This window comes from Oncorhynchus keta, chromosome 5, assembly GCF_023373465.1.
Source record: "Oncorhynchus keta strain PuntledgeMale-10-30-2019 chromosome 5, Oket_V2, whole genome shotgun sequence".
Taxonomy (NCBI): Eukaryota; Metazoa; Chordata; class Actinopteri; order Salmoniformes; family Salmonidae; genus Oncorhynchus; species Oncorhynchus keta.
The window spans coordinates 9,116,736-9,134,300 of record NC_068425.1 but is presented as its reverse complement, the minus strand read 5'-3'; the positions used below and the strand labels follow the sequence as shown (position 1 = coordinate 9,134,300).

At 42.6% G+C, this 17,565-nt stretch overlaps 1 protein-coding gene across 1 annotated transcript in view; it reads right to left on the bottom strand.

Moving 5' to 3' along the window:
* LOC118384141 (syntaxin-1B) overlaps window positions 1-17,565 on the bottom strand; it is a 56,741-nt gene that overhangs the window by 2,156 nt on the left and 37,020 nt on the right. Inside the window, exons 4-8 of the mRNA XM_052518651.1 lie at window positions 15,414-15,488; window positions 6,510-6,583; window positions 2,447-2,555; window positions 1,008-1,081; window positions 584-721 (exon numbers count right to left, since the gene is read on the bottom strand). Coding sequence (XP_052374611.1) covers window positions 584-721; window positions 1,008-1,081; window positions 2,447-2,555; window positions 6,510-6,583; window positions 15,414-15,488 — 470 coding nt within the window. The remainder of the gene's footprint in view (window positions 1-583; window positions 722-1,007; window positions 1,082-2,446; window positions 2,556-6,509; window positions 6,584-15,413; window positions 15,489-17,565) is intronic.

Sequence of the window (17,565 nt, the reverse complement as noted above, 5' to 3'; positions counted from 1 at the left end):
TGCGTACAGCCACAACCCTGAACACACTGTAAGAACCCATTAATTAAGATAACTGAACACTAGCAGCAGAGAACTGGCTACACTGATGAAACCAGGATGCAAAAAGGCTACCGTTGTAGCCTGAGCTTATCTGAATGGCTACACAGCATTTCTCATTGGTGTGGAACTAGTCTAGGCAACAGTGTGTTTTCTCCCAGTCTCAATCTAAACATATAATAATAGCCTTGCATGCAACACTTCTCGAGTCTCAAAGCACAATTACTCAAATACGCCTGTGAACCCACACGCCTGAGGCTAAATGTCATATGTTCAACTCTCAGCTCCAAATATCTGCCCCGTTCTCAGTCAATCGTGGCAAAAACCAAATCACAGTTGGACGGATTTCATTATGAAAGATGTAAGACTCAGTTTGAAGAAACACCGATTGCTTCAATGCTTTCATTTTAACATCACAAAAATGACTCCGATTCAAGGCCGATTCAAATCTATTCTGTGCTCAACGTAAGGCTAATGGCATAAAACTGGGCTTTTATTGATTCATTCGTCTTTAAAAAAAAAAAATCAAATAAAAACAAAGCTTTACCTGGCTCTCGACCAGCATGGCCATGTCCACAAACATGTCGTGCAGCTCACGGATGCTGTTCTCCAGCTTGATGATCTCGGTGTGTCGGGTCTCAATCTCATTCAGAGCCTGCTTGTCTATCTGAGAGTCCATCTTGATCTAAGGACCCAAAAACAGAGGGTTGAGAAGGAGACCGAGGATGAGGAGAGAAGAGGATTCGATGTGTTCTTTTGCCACCTGTAATAATCAACATTCTTCTTCTGTTAAAAATCATATCAGGACTAATAATAGTCAACGTAGCAGTAGTTTATTGGATGCAAACGTGACAGATGTAGCGAGTTAGCTATGACTAGCCACACAGGTTATTAGTGCCTGTGGTCCCCATGCCTTCACTGTGGATATATGTCTGCCATGGGGAATGGCCAGGCTCAGGTGTTGTACTCACATCATCGGTGAAAATGGCAAGCTTGCCACTCTCCAGCATATCCTCCAGCTCCTCGTTGGTGGTTGTTCTCCCAGCTGCCGAGCGCACACACACACACACACACACACACACACACACACACACACACACACACACACACACACACACACACACACACACACACACACACACACACACACACACACACACACACACACACACACACACACACACAATGAAATATATTGCCAACAAATTATCATAATGCTTTGCCTGATGCACTTACAGTTTAGTTATTTAAATCAACACATTTCCACTGTTTTAGTGCCAATTTGAAGCACAGCACAGATTCTGGGCAGTAATTAAAAAAGAGCATGTATCTCTAACCAGATGTCTAGAATCATCTAGATCAATTTAAAGCTCTAAGGTATCCTAACAATATGACTCAAAATGAAATAATATGAAAGGAAATACAGCTTTTAAATCAAATGTGCTGAATTACAATGAAGGAAAGTCTTCTGTTTTTGCAATCTGCATGACTATACAAATGATCATTGGCTAATATGTGGCCATCCCTTGTTTACCAAGTATCGTCTCAATAAACTTCAAATGCATCTATTCTGTTAAGTCTGTCCCAGTCTTTGAAAAAAACTGTGTCTGTGCATAATATTGGTTGATGTCTGGATCTCAGATGTCACTATGGCTGTGAGTTGTGTATGAAACACTTGCCAGTGTCTGTATCTGTGTACTTCAGTATTATCTAATACTTCAGTATTAAAAGGATACTCACTGTCTGTGAATTCCAGTCTGTCTCATATGAAGGTCAGTGGGGCTGCTTTGAAAATATCCTTACGTCTACAAAGCCCATTTTTGTGTCTGCGCTGTTGGGTACCAGTGTATATTTAGAAAGAACTCTGGCTATTTCTTGTGTAAGATACTAACGTACCTCCTTGTCAGTCGGTGTTACCCTGTCTGCTGTCAGCATGTGTGTGTATGGCATTAGTCTTGTTGATTTATTACCAATCACTAAATCAATCAACCAATCAAGTGTGTTGTATTTGTGCAGCCATTTTAACAAAGTCATTGACAAAGAATGCTAAACTAAGTCTAGGCCTAACCCACCTTAAAAGAGAGAATCTATGTTGATAATGTCAATATACTGTAATGTCTGTGTATGGTTCTATTCACTATGAACTGTACTTGTATAGTATCTCCATACATAGATAATATAAAGTGCAGGGTTCCCCAACTGGCGGCCCACGGACCGAATTCGGCCCGTGGGTGGAATCATTTGGCCCCCCAATTTTTCTGTAATTATGTTCCGGCCCCCCGACCATCCGCTCAACCGAAAATCGTCCCGTGGCTGAATCTCGTTGATGATCCCTGATATAGAGTATAGTATCTAATGTCAGTGGTGTATTAACTGTGCCCTATGATGGTGGTGGGCTACAGATACTCACTGATCTCCAGCTGTCTCTGGATACGGTCCTTGCAGCGGTCCCTGTATTTGGACTGCGTGGTGTTGTACTCGGTCATCACCTCTACAAACTTGCGTGACAGCGTCGAGTGCTAATGGACAAACACGGGGAGAACAGATGGGAGGGGGTTAGGGAGTGGCCACTGGAGAAAAGAAAATCCCAAATAAGGTCGATCAACACCATCTGATACTGTGATGATGCCTAATTGGCCATTTGCAGTGCACATCAATCTTAGCCTTGATGAAAATGGCAGAAACGCCTTCATATGTATGCACACATGCACCTCCATTCAAATAATGGCTGCTGCGTTAAGAGATTTTGCTGATGCTGCAAAGTCAATGACAGTGGCAGTTGAATGTTCCGACCACCAGAGGGGATCCTTGAGTATCACTAAGCCTTGTGCATTGAATTACTGCCGAAAATATATACAGGCAGGGGTCAAAGCAAGGATGGCTCAATTCTGTGTGCTGGGGGGAAGGCCTGAGATCCAGCCCAGCAGTGTCTCCTTCTCCGCGTGCCTGAATAACCCACTAACAATGCAAGGCAGAGAATAAGGGCAAGGTACACTCTTAGAAAAAAGGTGCTATCTAGAACCTAAACGGGTTATTTCGGCTGCCCCCATAGTAGAACTCTCTGAAGAACCCTTTTTGGTTTCAGGTAGAACCCTTTACACAAATGGTTCTACAAGGAACCCAAAATAGTTATACCTGGAACAAAAAAAGGGTTCTACCTCAAACCAAAAAGGGCTATCCTAATGGGACAGCCGAAGAACCCTTTTGGAACCCGTTTTTTCTAAGTGTAGCTATGGTGAGGATGAAAGAGGGGCTGGATTAGTGGCAGTGAGTCAGAGGATCAGGTGGTTGAGGGAGTCAAGAGCCTACAATGACAGATGTCCTTTCTGGCCACCTCTGAAGAACATTGGTTCACAGTGAGATGATCTGAATTTCAAATGAATAAACATTTGGGTGGTTTAAAAGAAAGTGGTGTTGTTTTGAAAAAGGCACAATTCAGTGCACAGCTTGATTGAACGTTTAGGTTGGCTATACTGAGTATCTAGAGTTGTTCATGTGATCTGATATGGGAAATGTCACCTTTGCCATTGTACTTGTATTGGCATACTGTGGGGTCTGAAATGATTGACACTCCTTGATAATAATTCAAATACTGAACTATATTATATGCTCAAAAATAGGGGGAATTATATTATTTTATACTAATCCAATTGCTCAGAGAAAGAGATGACTTTGTTTAACAAGTAACATGATTTTATTCTCAAAAAGATAGGGGTCCAAACTATTGAGACGCCTAAAGATTCTTATAAATATAGCAGTCAAAATGTATTATTATGGTCCCATATTCCTAGCACACAACGACTACATTATGGATAATCCTGAATGAATCGTGAATTAATGATGTCACAGAGGGTCAAGAATCTTATACTCCTCTGCTATTGTGGTATGATTTTTGACCTTCTGTGACTTTCTCGCTCATCATTATTCCCACTTCATTCAGGATTATCCATAATCATGGTAGCATCCACATTAATGAAGAAGTGTTTAGAAACATACTCTATTCTTATTTATAATAAAAGTGAGTCCAAAATGACACAATACATTATTTACCATTCATTTCTATCGGGCACAAAATGATCTGAAACACAACCAAACGGAACTACAAATGCATCCAACAAGTTTGTAGAGTCACAAGTTTGATGTAGAAATTGCGTGCTAAGAATATTGGACCAAATACTAAACTTTTGACGACTTTATTTATAAGAATCTTTAGGGGGTGTCAATCATTTGAACCCTTACCGTTTAGAGCAGTTGTATTAGTATAAAATAACATATTCTCCAAATGTTTTGACCACACAGTACAGCTTAGTATTTGAATGATTTATTTCATACAGTCATTATTGCTCATCTTTATCAAGGGTGTCAATCATTTCAGACCCCACTGTATGTGAATAATGTTGGGTAGTTTTGCTGTGTCGCTCCTTGTTATACCACCTCCTTTTCACACTGCAGGGCAGTGGTGCGGCTTATTCAAATGTCCCACAGCCCTTTCCAGCAGTCAAATGACTAGTGGCCTCGTGGGTGAAATGTTAACACTATTTTTCATTCATTCATCATTCCATGGTGTTTCTATGTCAAACGGTTTTGTTATAGTTCAGTCTTCTGTGATGTCCACAGAGCAGAAATATAAACGCAACATGCAAAGTGTTGGTCCCATGTTTCATGAGCTGAAATAAAAGATCCTCGAAATGTTCAAAACGCAACAAAACGTTTATTTCTCTAAAATGTTTGTTTACACCCCTGTTAGTGAGCACTGTAGCATTTAACCCATCCACCTGACAGGTGTGACATATCAAGAAGCTGATTCAACAGCATGGTCGTTACACAGGTGCACATTGTGCTGGAGACAATAAAAAGGCCACTCTAAAATGTGCAGTTTTGTCACACAACACAATGCAAGAGATATCTCAAGTTTTGAGGGAGCGTGCAATTGTCATGATGACTGCAGGAATGTCCACCGGAGCTGTTGCTAGAGAATTCAATGTTCATTGCTCTACCACGTCGTTTTAGAGAATTGGGCAGTATGTCTAACAGGTCTCAACTGCAGACCACATGTAATCACGCCAGCCCAGGACCTCCACATTTGGGTCCTACACAAGCGGGATCATCTGAGGGGAGGGGCACGGGAACTGAGGAGTATTCCTGTCTGTGATAAAGCCCTTTTATGGGGAAGAACTCATTCTGATTGGCTGGGCCTGGCTCCCAAGCGGGTGGCCCCTTGCCCAGTCATGTGAAATCCATAGATTAGGGCCTAATGAATTTATTTTATTTTATTTTATTTAATTGACTGATTTCCTTATATGAACTGTAACTCAGCAAAATCTTTGAAATTGTTCCATGTTGCCTTTATATTTTTGTTCAGTATATAAAATGTGTAATTTTAGGGTGCAAACTCAAAATTGAATACATTTCAACTCTATATCTGACAGGGTACATGTGTCTTCTTTTTTAAAGCCCAGAACATGTGTGTGTGAGGTGTATAATTTGGTTTCAAAGTAGATTTGTTTAAACTACCAAGAAACACTCTGTGTGACCCTGATTTAGCCCACCACAGTAAAAGGTAAAAAGGACTCTCCCTCCTGCCACAACTGATAACTGTTTGTCATTGAGCAGTTTGACAGTCTTTCACAATTCCATTCAGAGAATGTGGGGCCATCATAATTTCACTTCATATCCAAAGAATATACCTTTTGGTTTTTGTGTCAATCTAAACAAAGGCTTTTAAATGTGTTTCTATGTGAAATATAATTAGTCCTCATACAGACGTCAAAACCGAATGAATCTTTATCTGAGAATGAAGCTTCATTCACCATCACCGGTTAATTCGAGAACAGGTTACAACCTAAGCGGGAGAACCTACCCCAAGCCAGTGGAACATTTATCCTAATCTTCAATCATTACATTCTGTAATCAATCACATTTCGACTCTAAAACACTTGATATAAGTTGTTTAATCTTAAAAGTACATTTGAATATATCTTTCATAGGGCCTTTCTTATGTGCTACATAATCACTTAGTTCATCAGTCATTGAAATGACATGATCAATTTAACATCTTTTCTATCATGTCAAAAGATAAAGGGATGTCAATGAGTGTTTACATTCAGTGGTGCATGACAGTCCATGGTCATGAAGGCCTTAGGAATTCCCGCTTCATAGAGGTATCCCTTAAGTCTCCTACTATAGGAAGATTTATACTCTAGGCCTAAGTAGTGGTGTTATGGGTAGGCATCAGGCCACATGGTACAATAACAATATGGCTTTAAATCCAGACTTGTATTCAAACAGTATTTGTTTTCGTTTCTTTTTCAAAGCCAGGTCTGCAAAGTGTAGTTGGCAGAAAGCTAAAGTTGTGGTGAAGCCGTGTATTCTCTGTCTTTATGATACACCAGCAGCTTTATGTTTGATCAACACATTTTTGGTACTTGGCATCTCCTCAGTGGATGTGCAGAAAATACGAGCGAGTGACTCACCTGTGTCTTACGAATTCGCAGGTCTGCAGATGATCTGTTCAGCCCCTCCTCCTGCTCAATGCTCTGCTCGATTGCTGGGAAAGAGGCAAGAAATTGTGAGAAATAAACAATGGAACCGCCAAACGGAAAAGGGATTGCCCATCTTCCACTGAACTTCAGTCAATTACCTCCCCATCACAGTCAGGTAATATAGCTAGCGTGCTAATATGCTAACTTTTCGCCATCTTGGGTGGAGCAATTAGTATGTCATGGGCAATGTATAGACCCAGGCCTAATGATAAAAGTATGCTGTTTTACAACAGATAGAGAGGTATTTTACTTAATGGGTCATTATACAGTACCAAACCTGATAGAGGGAATTCAGAACCGAGTTATGGCATAAATGGAACTTAATTCCCTTTTCATGTACTTTTCCCTCTAAGCGTATATTCTGACCTTGAACTTAAACCAGCTGTTCGTTTGGGGGGAGATCATTGAACTGGAGGTGTGGCAGAGGTGTGTTTACCGATACGCTGTATTCTGACCTTGACTTAATTCCCTTATAATTCTGCCACCTTTATGTGCAAGGAAATCATTAATAAGGTCGAGCAACCTGTCGGTTCCAAGTGGAAAAATATCTACTTCACGATAGAAATAACACCAATCTCCATGCACTGTAATTCATAAATTGATAAGGGCTGAGGGGAGGGGCACGGGAACTGAATAATCAGTTTGGATAAAGGGATTATAAATATACAGTACCTTCAGAAAGTATTCACACCCCTTGAGTTATTCCACATTTTGTTGTGTTACAGCCTGAATTCACTATGGATTGTGGGTTTATTTTACACCCAATACCCATAATGACATAGTAAAAACATGTTTTTAGACATTTTTTCTAATTTATTGAATATTAAATAATGTAATATCTCATTTACATAAGTATTCCCACTGCTGAGTCAATACTTTGTAGAACCACGACCGGCGACTTTAACCTCCCCACGTCTACCTTTGACTCATTCCTCTCTGCCTCCTTCTTTCCACTCCTCTCCTCTTTTGACCTCACCCTCTCACCTTCCCCCCCCTACTCACAAGGCAGGCAATACGCTCGACCTCATCTTTACTAGATGCTGTTCTTCCACTAACCTCATTGCAACTCCCCTCCAAGTCTCCGACCACTACCTTGTATCCTTTTCCCTCTCGCTCTCATCCAACACTTCCCACACTGCCCCTACTCGGATGGTATCGCGCCGTCCCAACCTTCGCTCTCTCTCCCCGCTACTCTCTCCTCGTCCATCCTATCATCTCTTCCCTCTGCTCAAACCTTCTCCAACCTATCTCCTGATTCTGCCTCCTCAACCCTCCTCTCCTCCCTTTCTGCATCCTTTGACTCTCTATGTCCCCTATCCTCCAGGCCGGCTCGGTCCTCCCCTCCCGCTCCGTGGCTCGACGACTCATTGCGAGCTCACAGAACAGGGCTCCGGGCAGCCGAGCAGAAATGGAGGAAAACTCGCCTCCCTGCAGACCTGGCATCCTTTCACTCCCTCCTCTCTACATTTTCCTCCTCTGTCTCTGCTGCTAAAGCCACTTTCTACCACTCTAAATTCCAAGCATCTGCCTCTAACCCTAGGAAGCTCTTTTGCCACCTTCTCCTCCCTCCTGAATCCTCCTCCCCTCCCCCTCCTCCCTCTCTGCAGATGACTTCGTCAACCATTTTGAAAAGAAGGTCGACGACATCCGATCCTCGTTAGCTAAGTCAAACGACACCGCTGGTTCTGCTCACACTGCCCTACCCTGTGCTCTGACCTCTTTCTCCCCTCTCTCTCCAGATGAAATCTCACGTCTTGTGACGGCCGGCCGCCCAACAACCTGCCCGCTTGACCCTATCCCCTCCTCTCTTCTCCAGACCATTTCCGGAGACCTTCTCCTTACCTCACCTCGCTCATCAACTCATCCCTGACCGCTGGCTACGTCCCTTCCGTCTTCAAGAGAGCGAGAGTTGCACCCCTTCTGAAAAAACCTACACTCGATCCCTCCGATGTCAACAACTACAGACCAGTATCCCTTCTTTCTTTTCTCTCCAAAACTCTTGAACGTGCCGTCCTTGGCCAGCTCTCCCGCTATCTCTCAGAATGACCTTCTTGATCCAAATCAGTCAGGTTTCAAGACTAGTCATTCAACTGAGACTGCTCTTCTCTGTATCACGGAGGTGCTCCGTACTGCTAAAGCTAACTCTCTCTCCTCTGCTCTCATCCTTCTAGACCTATCGGCTGCCTTCGATACTGTGAACCATCAGATCCTCCTCTCCACCCTCTCCGAGTTGGGCATCTCCGGCGCGGCCCACGCTTGGATTGCGTCCTACCTGACAGGTCGCTCCTACCAGGTGGTGTGGCGAGAATCTGTCTCCTCACCACGCGCTCTCACCACTGGTGTCCCCCAGGGCTCTGTTCTAGGCCCTCTCCTATTCTCGCTATACACCAAGTCACTTGGCTCTGTCATAACCTCACATGGTCTCTCCTATCATTGCTATGCAGACGACACACAATTAATCTTCCCTTTCCCCTTCTGATGACCAGGTGGCGAATCGCATCTCTGCATGTCTGGCAGACATATCAGTGTGGATGACGGATCACCACCTCAAGCTGAACCTCGGCAAGACGGAGCTGCTCTTCCTCCCGGGGAAGGACTGCCCATTCCATGATCTCGCCATCACGGTTGACAACTCCATTGTGTCCTCCTCCCAGAGCGCTAAGAACCTTGGCGTGATCCTGGACAACACCCTGTCGTTCTCAACTAACATCAAGGCGGTGGCCCGTTCCTGTAGGTTCATGCTCTACAACATCCGCAGAGTACGACCCTGCCTCACACAGGAAGGTCCTGGCGCAGGTCCTAATCCAGGCACTTGTCATCTCCCGTCTGGATTACTGCAACTCGCTGTTGGCTGGGCTCCCTGCCTGTGCCATTAAACCCCTACAACTCATCCAGAACGCCGCAGCCCGTCTGGTGTTCAACCTTCCCAAGTTCTCTCACGTCACCCCGCTCCTCCGCTCTCTCCACTGGCTTCCAGTTGAAGCTCGCATCCGCTACAAGACCATGGTGCTTGCCTACGGAGCTGTGAGGGGAACGGCACCTCAGTACCTCCAGGCTCTGATCAGGCCCTACACCCAAACAAGGGCACTGCGTTCATCCACCTCTGGCCTGCTCGCCTCCCTACCACTGAGGAAGTACAGTTCCCGCTCAGCCCAGTCAAAACTGTTCGCTGCTCTGGCCCCCCAATGGTGGAACAAACTCCCTCACGACGCCAGGACAGCGGAGTCAATCACCACCTTCCGGAGACACCTGAAACCCCACCTCTTTAAGGAATACCTAGGATAGGATAAAGTAATCCTTCTCACCCCCCCCCCCTTAAAAGATTTAGATGCACTATTGTAAAGTGGCTGTTCCACTGGATGTCATAAGGTAATGCGCCAATTTGTAAGTCGCTCTGGATAAGAGCGTCTGCTAAATGACTTAAATGTAAATGTAAACCACCTTTGGCAGCGATTACAGCTGTGAGTCTTTCTTGGTAAGTCTCTAAGAGCTTTGCACAGCTGGATTGTGCAACATTTGCACATTATTATTTTCTAAATTCTTCAAGCGCTGTCAAATTGGTTGTTGATCATTGCTAGACAACCATTTTCAAATCTTGCCATAGATATTCAAGCCGATTTAAGGCAAAACTGTAACTGTGCAACTGAGGAACATTCAATGCCGCCCTTACAGAAAAAAACACATGATTTCACATGTGGAAAATCACATGATTTCATATAAAATGTCCAAAATAAAACCTGTGTTCATGGAACACTTCACCTGTGATCACGTTTTCACGTGTAATTTCATGTTTTCACAGGTTGCTTTACATGTCGTCACGTTATCACATTAACTTCACATATCATCACATGAAATCCTTTTTTTGTAGCACTTCACTTTATGTGGTTAGGGCCTCTTGGATAGCAATGCCAGTGTGTATTTGGCCTTATGTTTTAGGTTATTATCCTGCTGAAAGGTGCATTTATCTCCCAGTGTCTGTTGGAAAGCAGACTGAACTAGGTTTCCTCAATAATTTTGCATGTGCTTAGCTCTATTCTGATTCTTTTTATCCTAAAACAAATCCGTAGTCCTTGCAGATGACAAGCATACCCATAACATGAAGCAGCCACCACCATTCTTGTAAATAAGTAGAGTGGTACTCAGATTTGCCCTAAACATAACACTTTGTATTGAGGACAAAAAGTTCATTTCTTTGCCACATTTTTTGCAGTATTACTTTACTGCCTTTTTGCAAACAAGATACATGTTTTGGAATATTTCTGTCCTGTACAGGCTTCTTTCTTTTCACTGAGTGCTTTCCTCCACCTCCGGAAAATGATTTAGGAAGGGCGCCTGTATCTTTGTAGTGAGTGGGTATATTGAAATCCCATCCAAAGTGTCATTAATAACTGAACCATGCTCAAAGGGATATTCAATGTCTGCTTTTTTTTACCCATCTACCAATAGCTGCCCTTCTTTGAGAACCATAGGAAAATCTCCCTGGTCTTTGTGGTTGAATCTGTGCTTGGAATTCACTACTCGACATAGGGCCCTTACAAATAATTGTATATATGGGGTACAGAGATGGGGTAGTCATTTCAAAATCATGTTATGTGACTTGTTTAAGCACATTTTTAGTCCTGCACTTATTTAGGCTTGCCCATAATAAAAAGATTGAATGCTTATTGACTCAAGACATTTCAACTTAAAATGTTATTCATTTGTAAACATTTCTAAAAACATTATTCCACTTTGACATTATGGGTATTGTGTGTAGATCAGTGACACGAAATTTGAATGTAGTCCATTTCAAATTCAGACTGTAACACAACAAAATGTGGAACAATTCAAGGGGTGTGAATACTTTCAGAAGGCACTGTAGGCCATTTTCAACACGAGAAGTTGCTTTTTAGGGGCAGTTGCTCTTTAAATCAAAATGCGTCAAAAGGGAATAGATTTCCTAAGTGTGAATCGGGCCCATCGTCTTGCTGACCACAAACCAAACATTATTTTCCAGTTGTGTTCTAAATGTGATGTAACTGTGTAAAATGCCTTTGATGCATTTAATTTGGATCAGCAAAACAGAGAAATAGCAGGATTTCGGGATGTCAAACTGTCAGTTTATGACATACCATCTCCTTTTGAACAAATACAATGTTTCCAAAACTATAAAATATTGATCCCAAATAACACATTTGGGGGATTCTGACAATACCATTTTAAATAGAGGCAGTGTCCTTAAAAAGCTTTTGAGAAAAAAAAGGTAATTCCTGTTACATATTTATGGACAAATGTTGGGTTTCTCACAACTACGAGATAATGTGATTCCCAATATAATCTATTGTGTACTGTATGTGATTATTCAAACATATTTTGTGCAGCATTGTTTAACATGGGTTTTCTCTCTCTCTCTCTGTGTGACCTTCCCCAAGAGCATTTTCAAAAACAATAAAGAGAAAATGGAGAAATAAAATAATGTCAAACGAAAGCACCAGATTATAGGACCTATTATATCACCCATAGTATAACATTTGCATTTGTGAATCATCTATGTAGGATTTGTAAAGGCTTCATTAAGCTTCATAAGATTGTCAATATAACTGTACAACCCACCTCACAATATCTCCACCTCTTAACCCCTTTTAGGCTCCCGAGTGGTGCAGCGGTCTAAGGCAAAGCAACTCAGTGCTAGAGGCGTCACTACAGACCCTGGTTCGATCCCGGCAGCCGTGATCAGGAGTCCCATAGGGCGGCACACAATTGGCCCAGCGTCATCCGGTTTAGGGGAGGGTTAGAGGTAGGCCGTCATGGTAAAATAAGAATTTGTTCTTAACTGACTTGCCTAGTTAAATAAAGGTTAAATAAATAAAATTAAAATAAATAACATAGAGTTCCCCTGTTATATTCCAGATTAATTGCCTCACCATATGGCGCATACTCTTCCTATAAATTAGGCCAACTTTGAGCCCACCTTAAATCATTAACAAAGGAGATTTCCATATTGCTGATTGGATGCTTTGTTGCTACTGCATGGTGCCCAGATGCCAATGTCCCATCACTGTTCATTACCTTTGATAGAGGAAGCCCTCTCTCAGCATCAAAGTATTTTGGGATGCAATTTAGAAGAAACAACCAGATGAGTGGGAGTCTTCAAGATTATTGGACTAAAATAAAGAAAGAAGCTAGAGGAATGCGACTCAGCACCTTTGAGTGAGCGGTTTCCTATCTGTCTTCAGAGGGAGCTTATACATCAAATGAGATTAGTCTAAAACTCCTACCGGTATTTGAATTCAAGTCCCAAAAATCAGACCTCTTGTGCACGTTTGTATAGTATCTTAGTAGTGGTCTATCAGCAGCGAGTGGGTTGTACACTGAGACGTTTGAGATGTGCCTCGTGGTGCTTCAGGTATATTGGTATCAACTACATATAATAAGTATGATTTGTTTTAGTTTGTGTCTCTGAAATGATCCATTTTATGTTACGTATTCTTGACCTATCTTTGGTCTTGTATCTTGTGTAGTGCACGTGTGGTAATGTGGATAACGCAGGGCATCTATAGAGTACTTACCCACAGCATCTATGAGGTCATACAGTATCTCTCTACGATGGTTTCCCTGTCGTTGCATAACATCCTGACCAATCCAGAGACGCTACAGTATAGTTGAGCATCTATCTTTAGTGGTGGATCTACGGTTGGTCAGCTACCTAGCTACAGTACAGCAGCGTTCCCCGGTGAGGCACTTCCTCTGGCTTGCTGCCTTTTCATTTTCCACTGTGTCGTGACTCAGCTGATTTGCATAATAATGCCAAGGGGGGTCTCCTTAATGTGGTCTTTAAACAAGGGGTTTACTTGTCTTTCAGTAAATATCAACACTCTACTTGGCTGGTTGAAAGGTCATTTGATCATTGTTGTTCTGCTGGTTAAACACTTTGTCTGGCTGGATGAGACAGGAGCTGCTTCTCTCTCCTGGACTGCAAAGCTACCGCATGACATACTCTACAAGGAAGCAGAGTAGTAGCATAGTGTAGCGGTCGCCTGTCAACCTAAGTTGATCTTTCACACGAGGTCTGATGGGAAATGGTGCATTTTTGGAGCGCAGTGTATAATGCAGCTTGGCATTCAATTCATCTGAATGTTATTACTTTTGCTGTACTGAAGGTGGTTGAATGCACCATTCAGTGTATTGGGAGTCTAAAGAGGTTGCTTCTTCATTTACAAACTAGACTGGTGAGCAACTATAAATGGCAGTTCTTACATTTGTAAAAAAGCATTTTCAAATTTTTTTTATGAGGCACAGGATAGCATTCCTAAGAAGGCGAAAATATAAATTGCTACACCATCAAGACCTATTACAGTTTTTAAAGGACATTGGTCAATTCTCACTTTATTAGTTATTAAGAAATGTTCAGCAAAGCAACATATTGCTCCTAGAACCCGGTGTCAACTGATATGCGACCTGACATGCTGGCAGTCTGAGGGCAGAGGCTGGAGGCAGAAGGCGTTTGGATGACAAGAGTGATGTCTGCTCCATTGCGACTTTGCTTTCTACAATATGCCCCTTGGGGGGAGGGGGGAGGATCACCAGAGACAACCTATTTTCTACAACAAAACCCCTGAAGTATATTCTCTGCTCTCTACTGTATGTATAACTAGGCAGCTGACGAGCTGATTTAATTGCCAAATGATTTGCATATATTCACGTGTTCACAGTGTGTAGGGTTGAAATGTACAGTAACGGTACTGTAAAAAAATAGATCATTTGACAAATTCTGCATTTTTTTTCTGTATAGCGTCAAATCAAAGAGTGTCCAACATTTTTGTATGCTCTCTGTTGTGACCTTTACTTCCTACTCAATTATATTATAAATCTACCACATGAGAGAGACTATTGTACTTACAAACAATGTCGCGGCTAAGGTTCAAACAAACACACACTTGCAAGACTGCAGAATGTTCTGTACACTCAACATATTGCAAATATTTGTCTGTGCGTTCGAGATACATATGGAAAACTAAAACATGAAAAGCAGATCCATGTTTGTTGAAGGACAAAAACAGAAAGACATTGTGGGGATTGTAATTATAGACCGATATGCACCATGAAAGCAGTTTTCAGTGTGCATGTGCGAGCGTGAATGGGATGTGTGTTGGGGCAAATGGTTGGTTGGAACTCCCAGATAGATGAATTCACTGCTCGACCGCCACACATTAATGCAGGAATGTCCTTGAACTGTTAACTCTCAATGCAGTTAACATTTAGCCGTCTCAGCTTTGCTCTTAGCTATAATTCTCCCCTCATTAAAAATACAATTGTTGGAAATGATACACTGACCCCAGTTGACTCTTGTCCTTAACAAAAGTCCCTGAGACGCTCATTTGACGTTATTGCAGGGGGCCACTTGATGTAACAAATATCTTTCTTTTTGCCCATCGTAACCATTTTGTTTTAGTATGTTGGGCCTGAAATCATGGGGACTCCCTTGAGGCCAAACACACTCTGATTTAAGGGGCTGATAAAGACTAAAGATTGTCTTGTGTTTTTATTTGCGCTATAGAAATCGGCTGTTGCCATTACATAAATGTCTTTATCTGTCCATCAGTGTTCTAGTCAGGTAATCTAGTGAAGCAAGTGTTCTGGCTCTGAGCAAGTGTTTTAGTACCGAGTTCAGATTGAAAATGGAAAAAATATATAGGGTCGGGTTGACATCATTTCCTTCATAGCCAAGAGGTTCTAATCTTGTGTTCAACATCTAGCTGAGGCGTGGACAACTTAACACCGTGCGGTATTGGTTGACATGGTGTTTTTCAGATGCAATGTTTCACACAACATTTTCCATTTTCATTTTATACTTACCTTTTAATTTTGAGCGAACTTTATTGGCTGTCTTCTTGATGTCAGCTGTGAGGTCCTCCAACTCCTGCTTGGTCTCTGAGATACAGAAAGAGAGACAGAATTATGCGACGCTCAACATTGTGTTCCATGTTGTAAACATTATGGCAACAATATTCAGATATCGCAATTCACAACCTGTGTCAATTACAGTACCACTTATAAAACAACTTAGATTGTCAGTAAATGAATGTACCATATGTGAGTGATATTGCAAATACTCTCATGTATGTAACAGTATGCAAACATACAAGTGGGCGAATTGAGAAGAGATATCGTATGTGTATAATCAGTTTATTCATCAGTTTTATTATCTTGACTAAGAATATGGGATTGTGTAGTCAGTGTGTTAATAAGCCTGTGTGTGGGACTCAGCTGCAGTGTTTTAAAGTCAATGTGTTAATAAGCCTGTGTGTGGGACTCAGCTGCAGTGTTTTAAAGTCAGTGTGTTAATAAGCTTGTGTGTGGGACTCAGCTGCAGTGTTTTAAAGTCAGTGTGTTAATAAGCCTGTGTGTGGGACTCAGCTGCAGTGTTTTAAAGTCAGTGTGTTAATAAGCCTGTGTGTGGGACTCAGCTGCAGTGTTTTAAAGTCAGTGTGTTAATAAGCCTGTGTGTGGGACTCAGCTGCAGTGTTTTAAAGTCAGTGTGTTAATAAGCCTGTGTGTGGGACTCAGCTGCAGTGTTTTAAAGTCAGTGTGTTAATAAGCCTGTGTGTGGGACTCAGCTGCAGTGTTTTAAAGTCAGTGTGTTAATAAGCCTGTGTGTGGGACTCAGCTGCAGTGTTTTAAAGTCAGTGTGTTAATAAGGCTGTGTGTGGGACTCAGCTGCAGTGTTTTAAAGTCAGTGTGTTAATAAGCCTGTGTGTGGGACTCAGCTGCAGTGTTTTAAAGTCAGTGTGTTAATAAGCCTGTGTGTGGGACTCAGCTGCAGTGTTTTAAAGTCAGTGTGTTAATAAGCCTGTGTGTGGGACTCAGCTGCAGTGTTTTAAAGTCAGTGTGTTAATAAGCCTGTGTGTGGGACTCAGCTGCAGTGTTTTAAAGTCAGTGTGTTAATAAGCTTGTGTGTGGGACTCAGCTGCAGTGTTTTAAAGTCAGTGTGTTAATAAGCCTGTGTGTGGGACTCAGCTGCAGTGTTTTAAAGTCAGTGTGTTAATAAGCCTGTGTGTGGGACTCAGCTGCAGTGTTTTAAAGTCAGTGTGTTAATAAGCCTGTGTGTGGGACTCAGCTGCAGTGTTTTAAAGTCAGTGTGTTAATAAGCCTGTGTGTGGGACTCAGCTGCAGTGTTTGGGCTGATTTATTACCGCTGCAGTGCCATTCATTCAGTCACTGGAAACCAGCTCAGCCCTTTCTGTCTCTCCTCTCCTCCTCTCCTCCTCTCCTCCTCTCCTCCTCTCCTCCTCCCTCCCTCCCTCCCTCCCTCCCTCCCTCCCTCCCTCCCTCCCTCCCTCCCTCCCTCCCTCCCTCCCTCCCTCCCTCCCTCCCTCCCTCCCTCCCTCCCTCCCTCCCTCCCTCCCTCCCTCCCACCCACACACTTCACTTCCTACAGTACCTCATCCTCTCCTTCCTTCTCTCCTCTCTTCCTCGCCTCCCTCCCTCCCTCCCACACACTTCACTTCCTACAGTACCTCATCCTCTCCTTCCTTCTCTCCTCTCTTCCTCGCCTCCCTCCCTCCCTCCCAACCACACACTTCACTTCCTACAGTACCTCATCCTCTCCTTCCTTCGCACCTGTAATTCTCCCAATCACTCCCTTCTCTATCGCCCCACCTCCGCAAACACCCCAACACTCTCGTCTAGTCTAGTTCAAAAGTCTGTTTTCCAGAACACTCCACCAACAAGAAGACTATCTCCTAACACATAATTAACTGGTAATAGAAACTCATATGCATAATTTGTTGATCTACAATAAATGTATAACGTCTACCCATGATTATACATAACTAATGAGTTAATTGCCGGCATGTTTCTCTCGTGTTGTAATTTGGCTGTTGGCTCAATAAGAAAGTTTGCGCTTTACCTAAGATAAGAGTTTTCACAAGAGTGCAGCACCTAAATCCTCTGGTTAATCTTAAAACATGGGCCTTGTAGCCTCGTACCTCATGAACCATAAATAAAC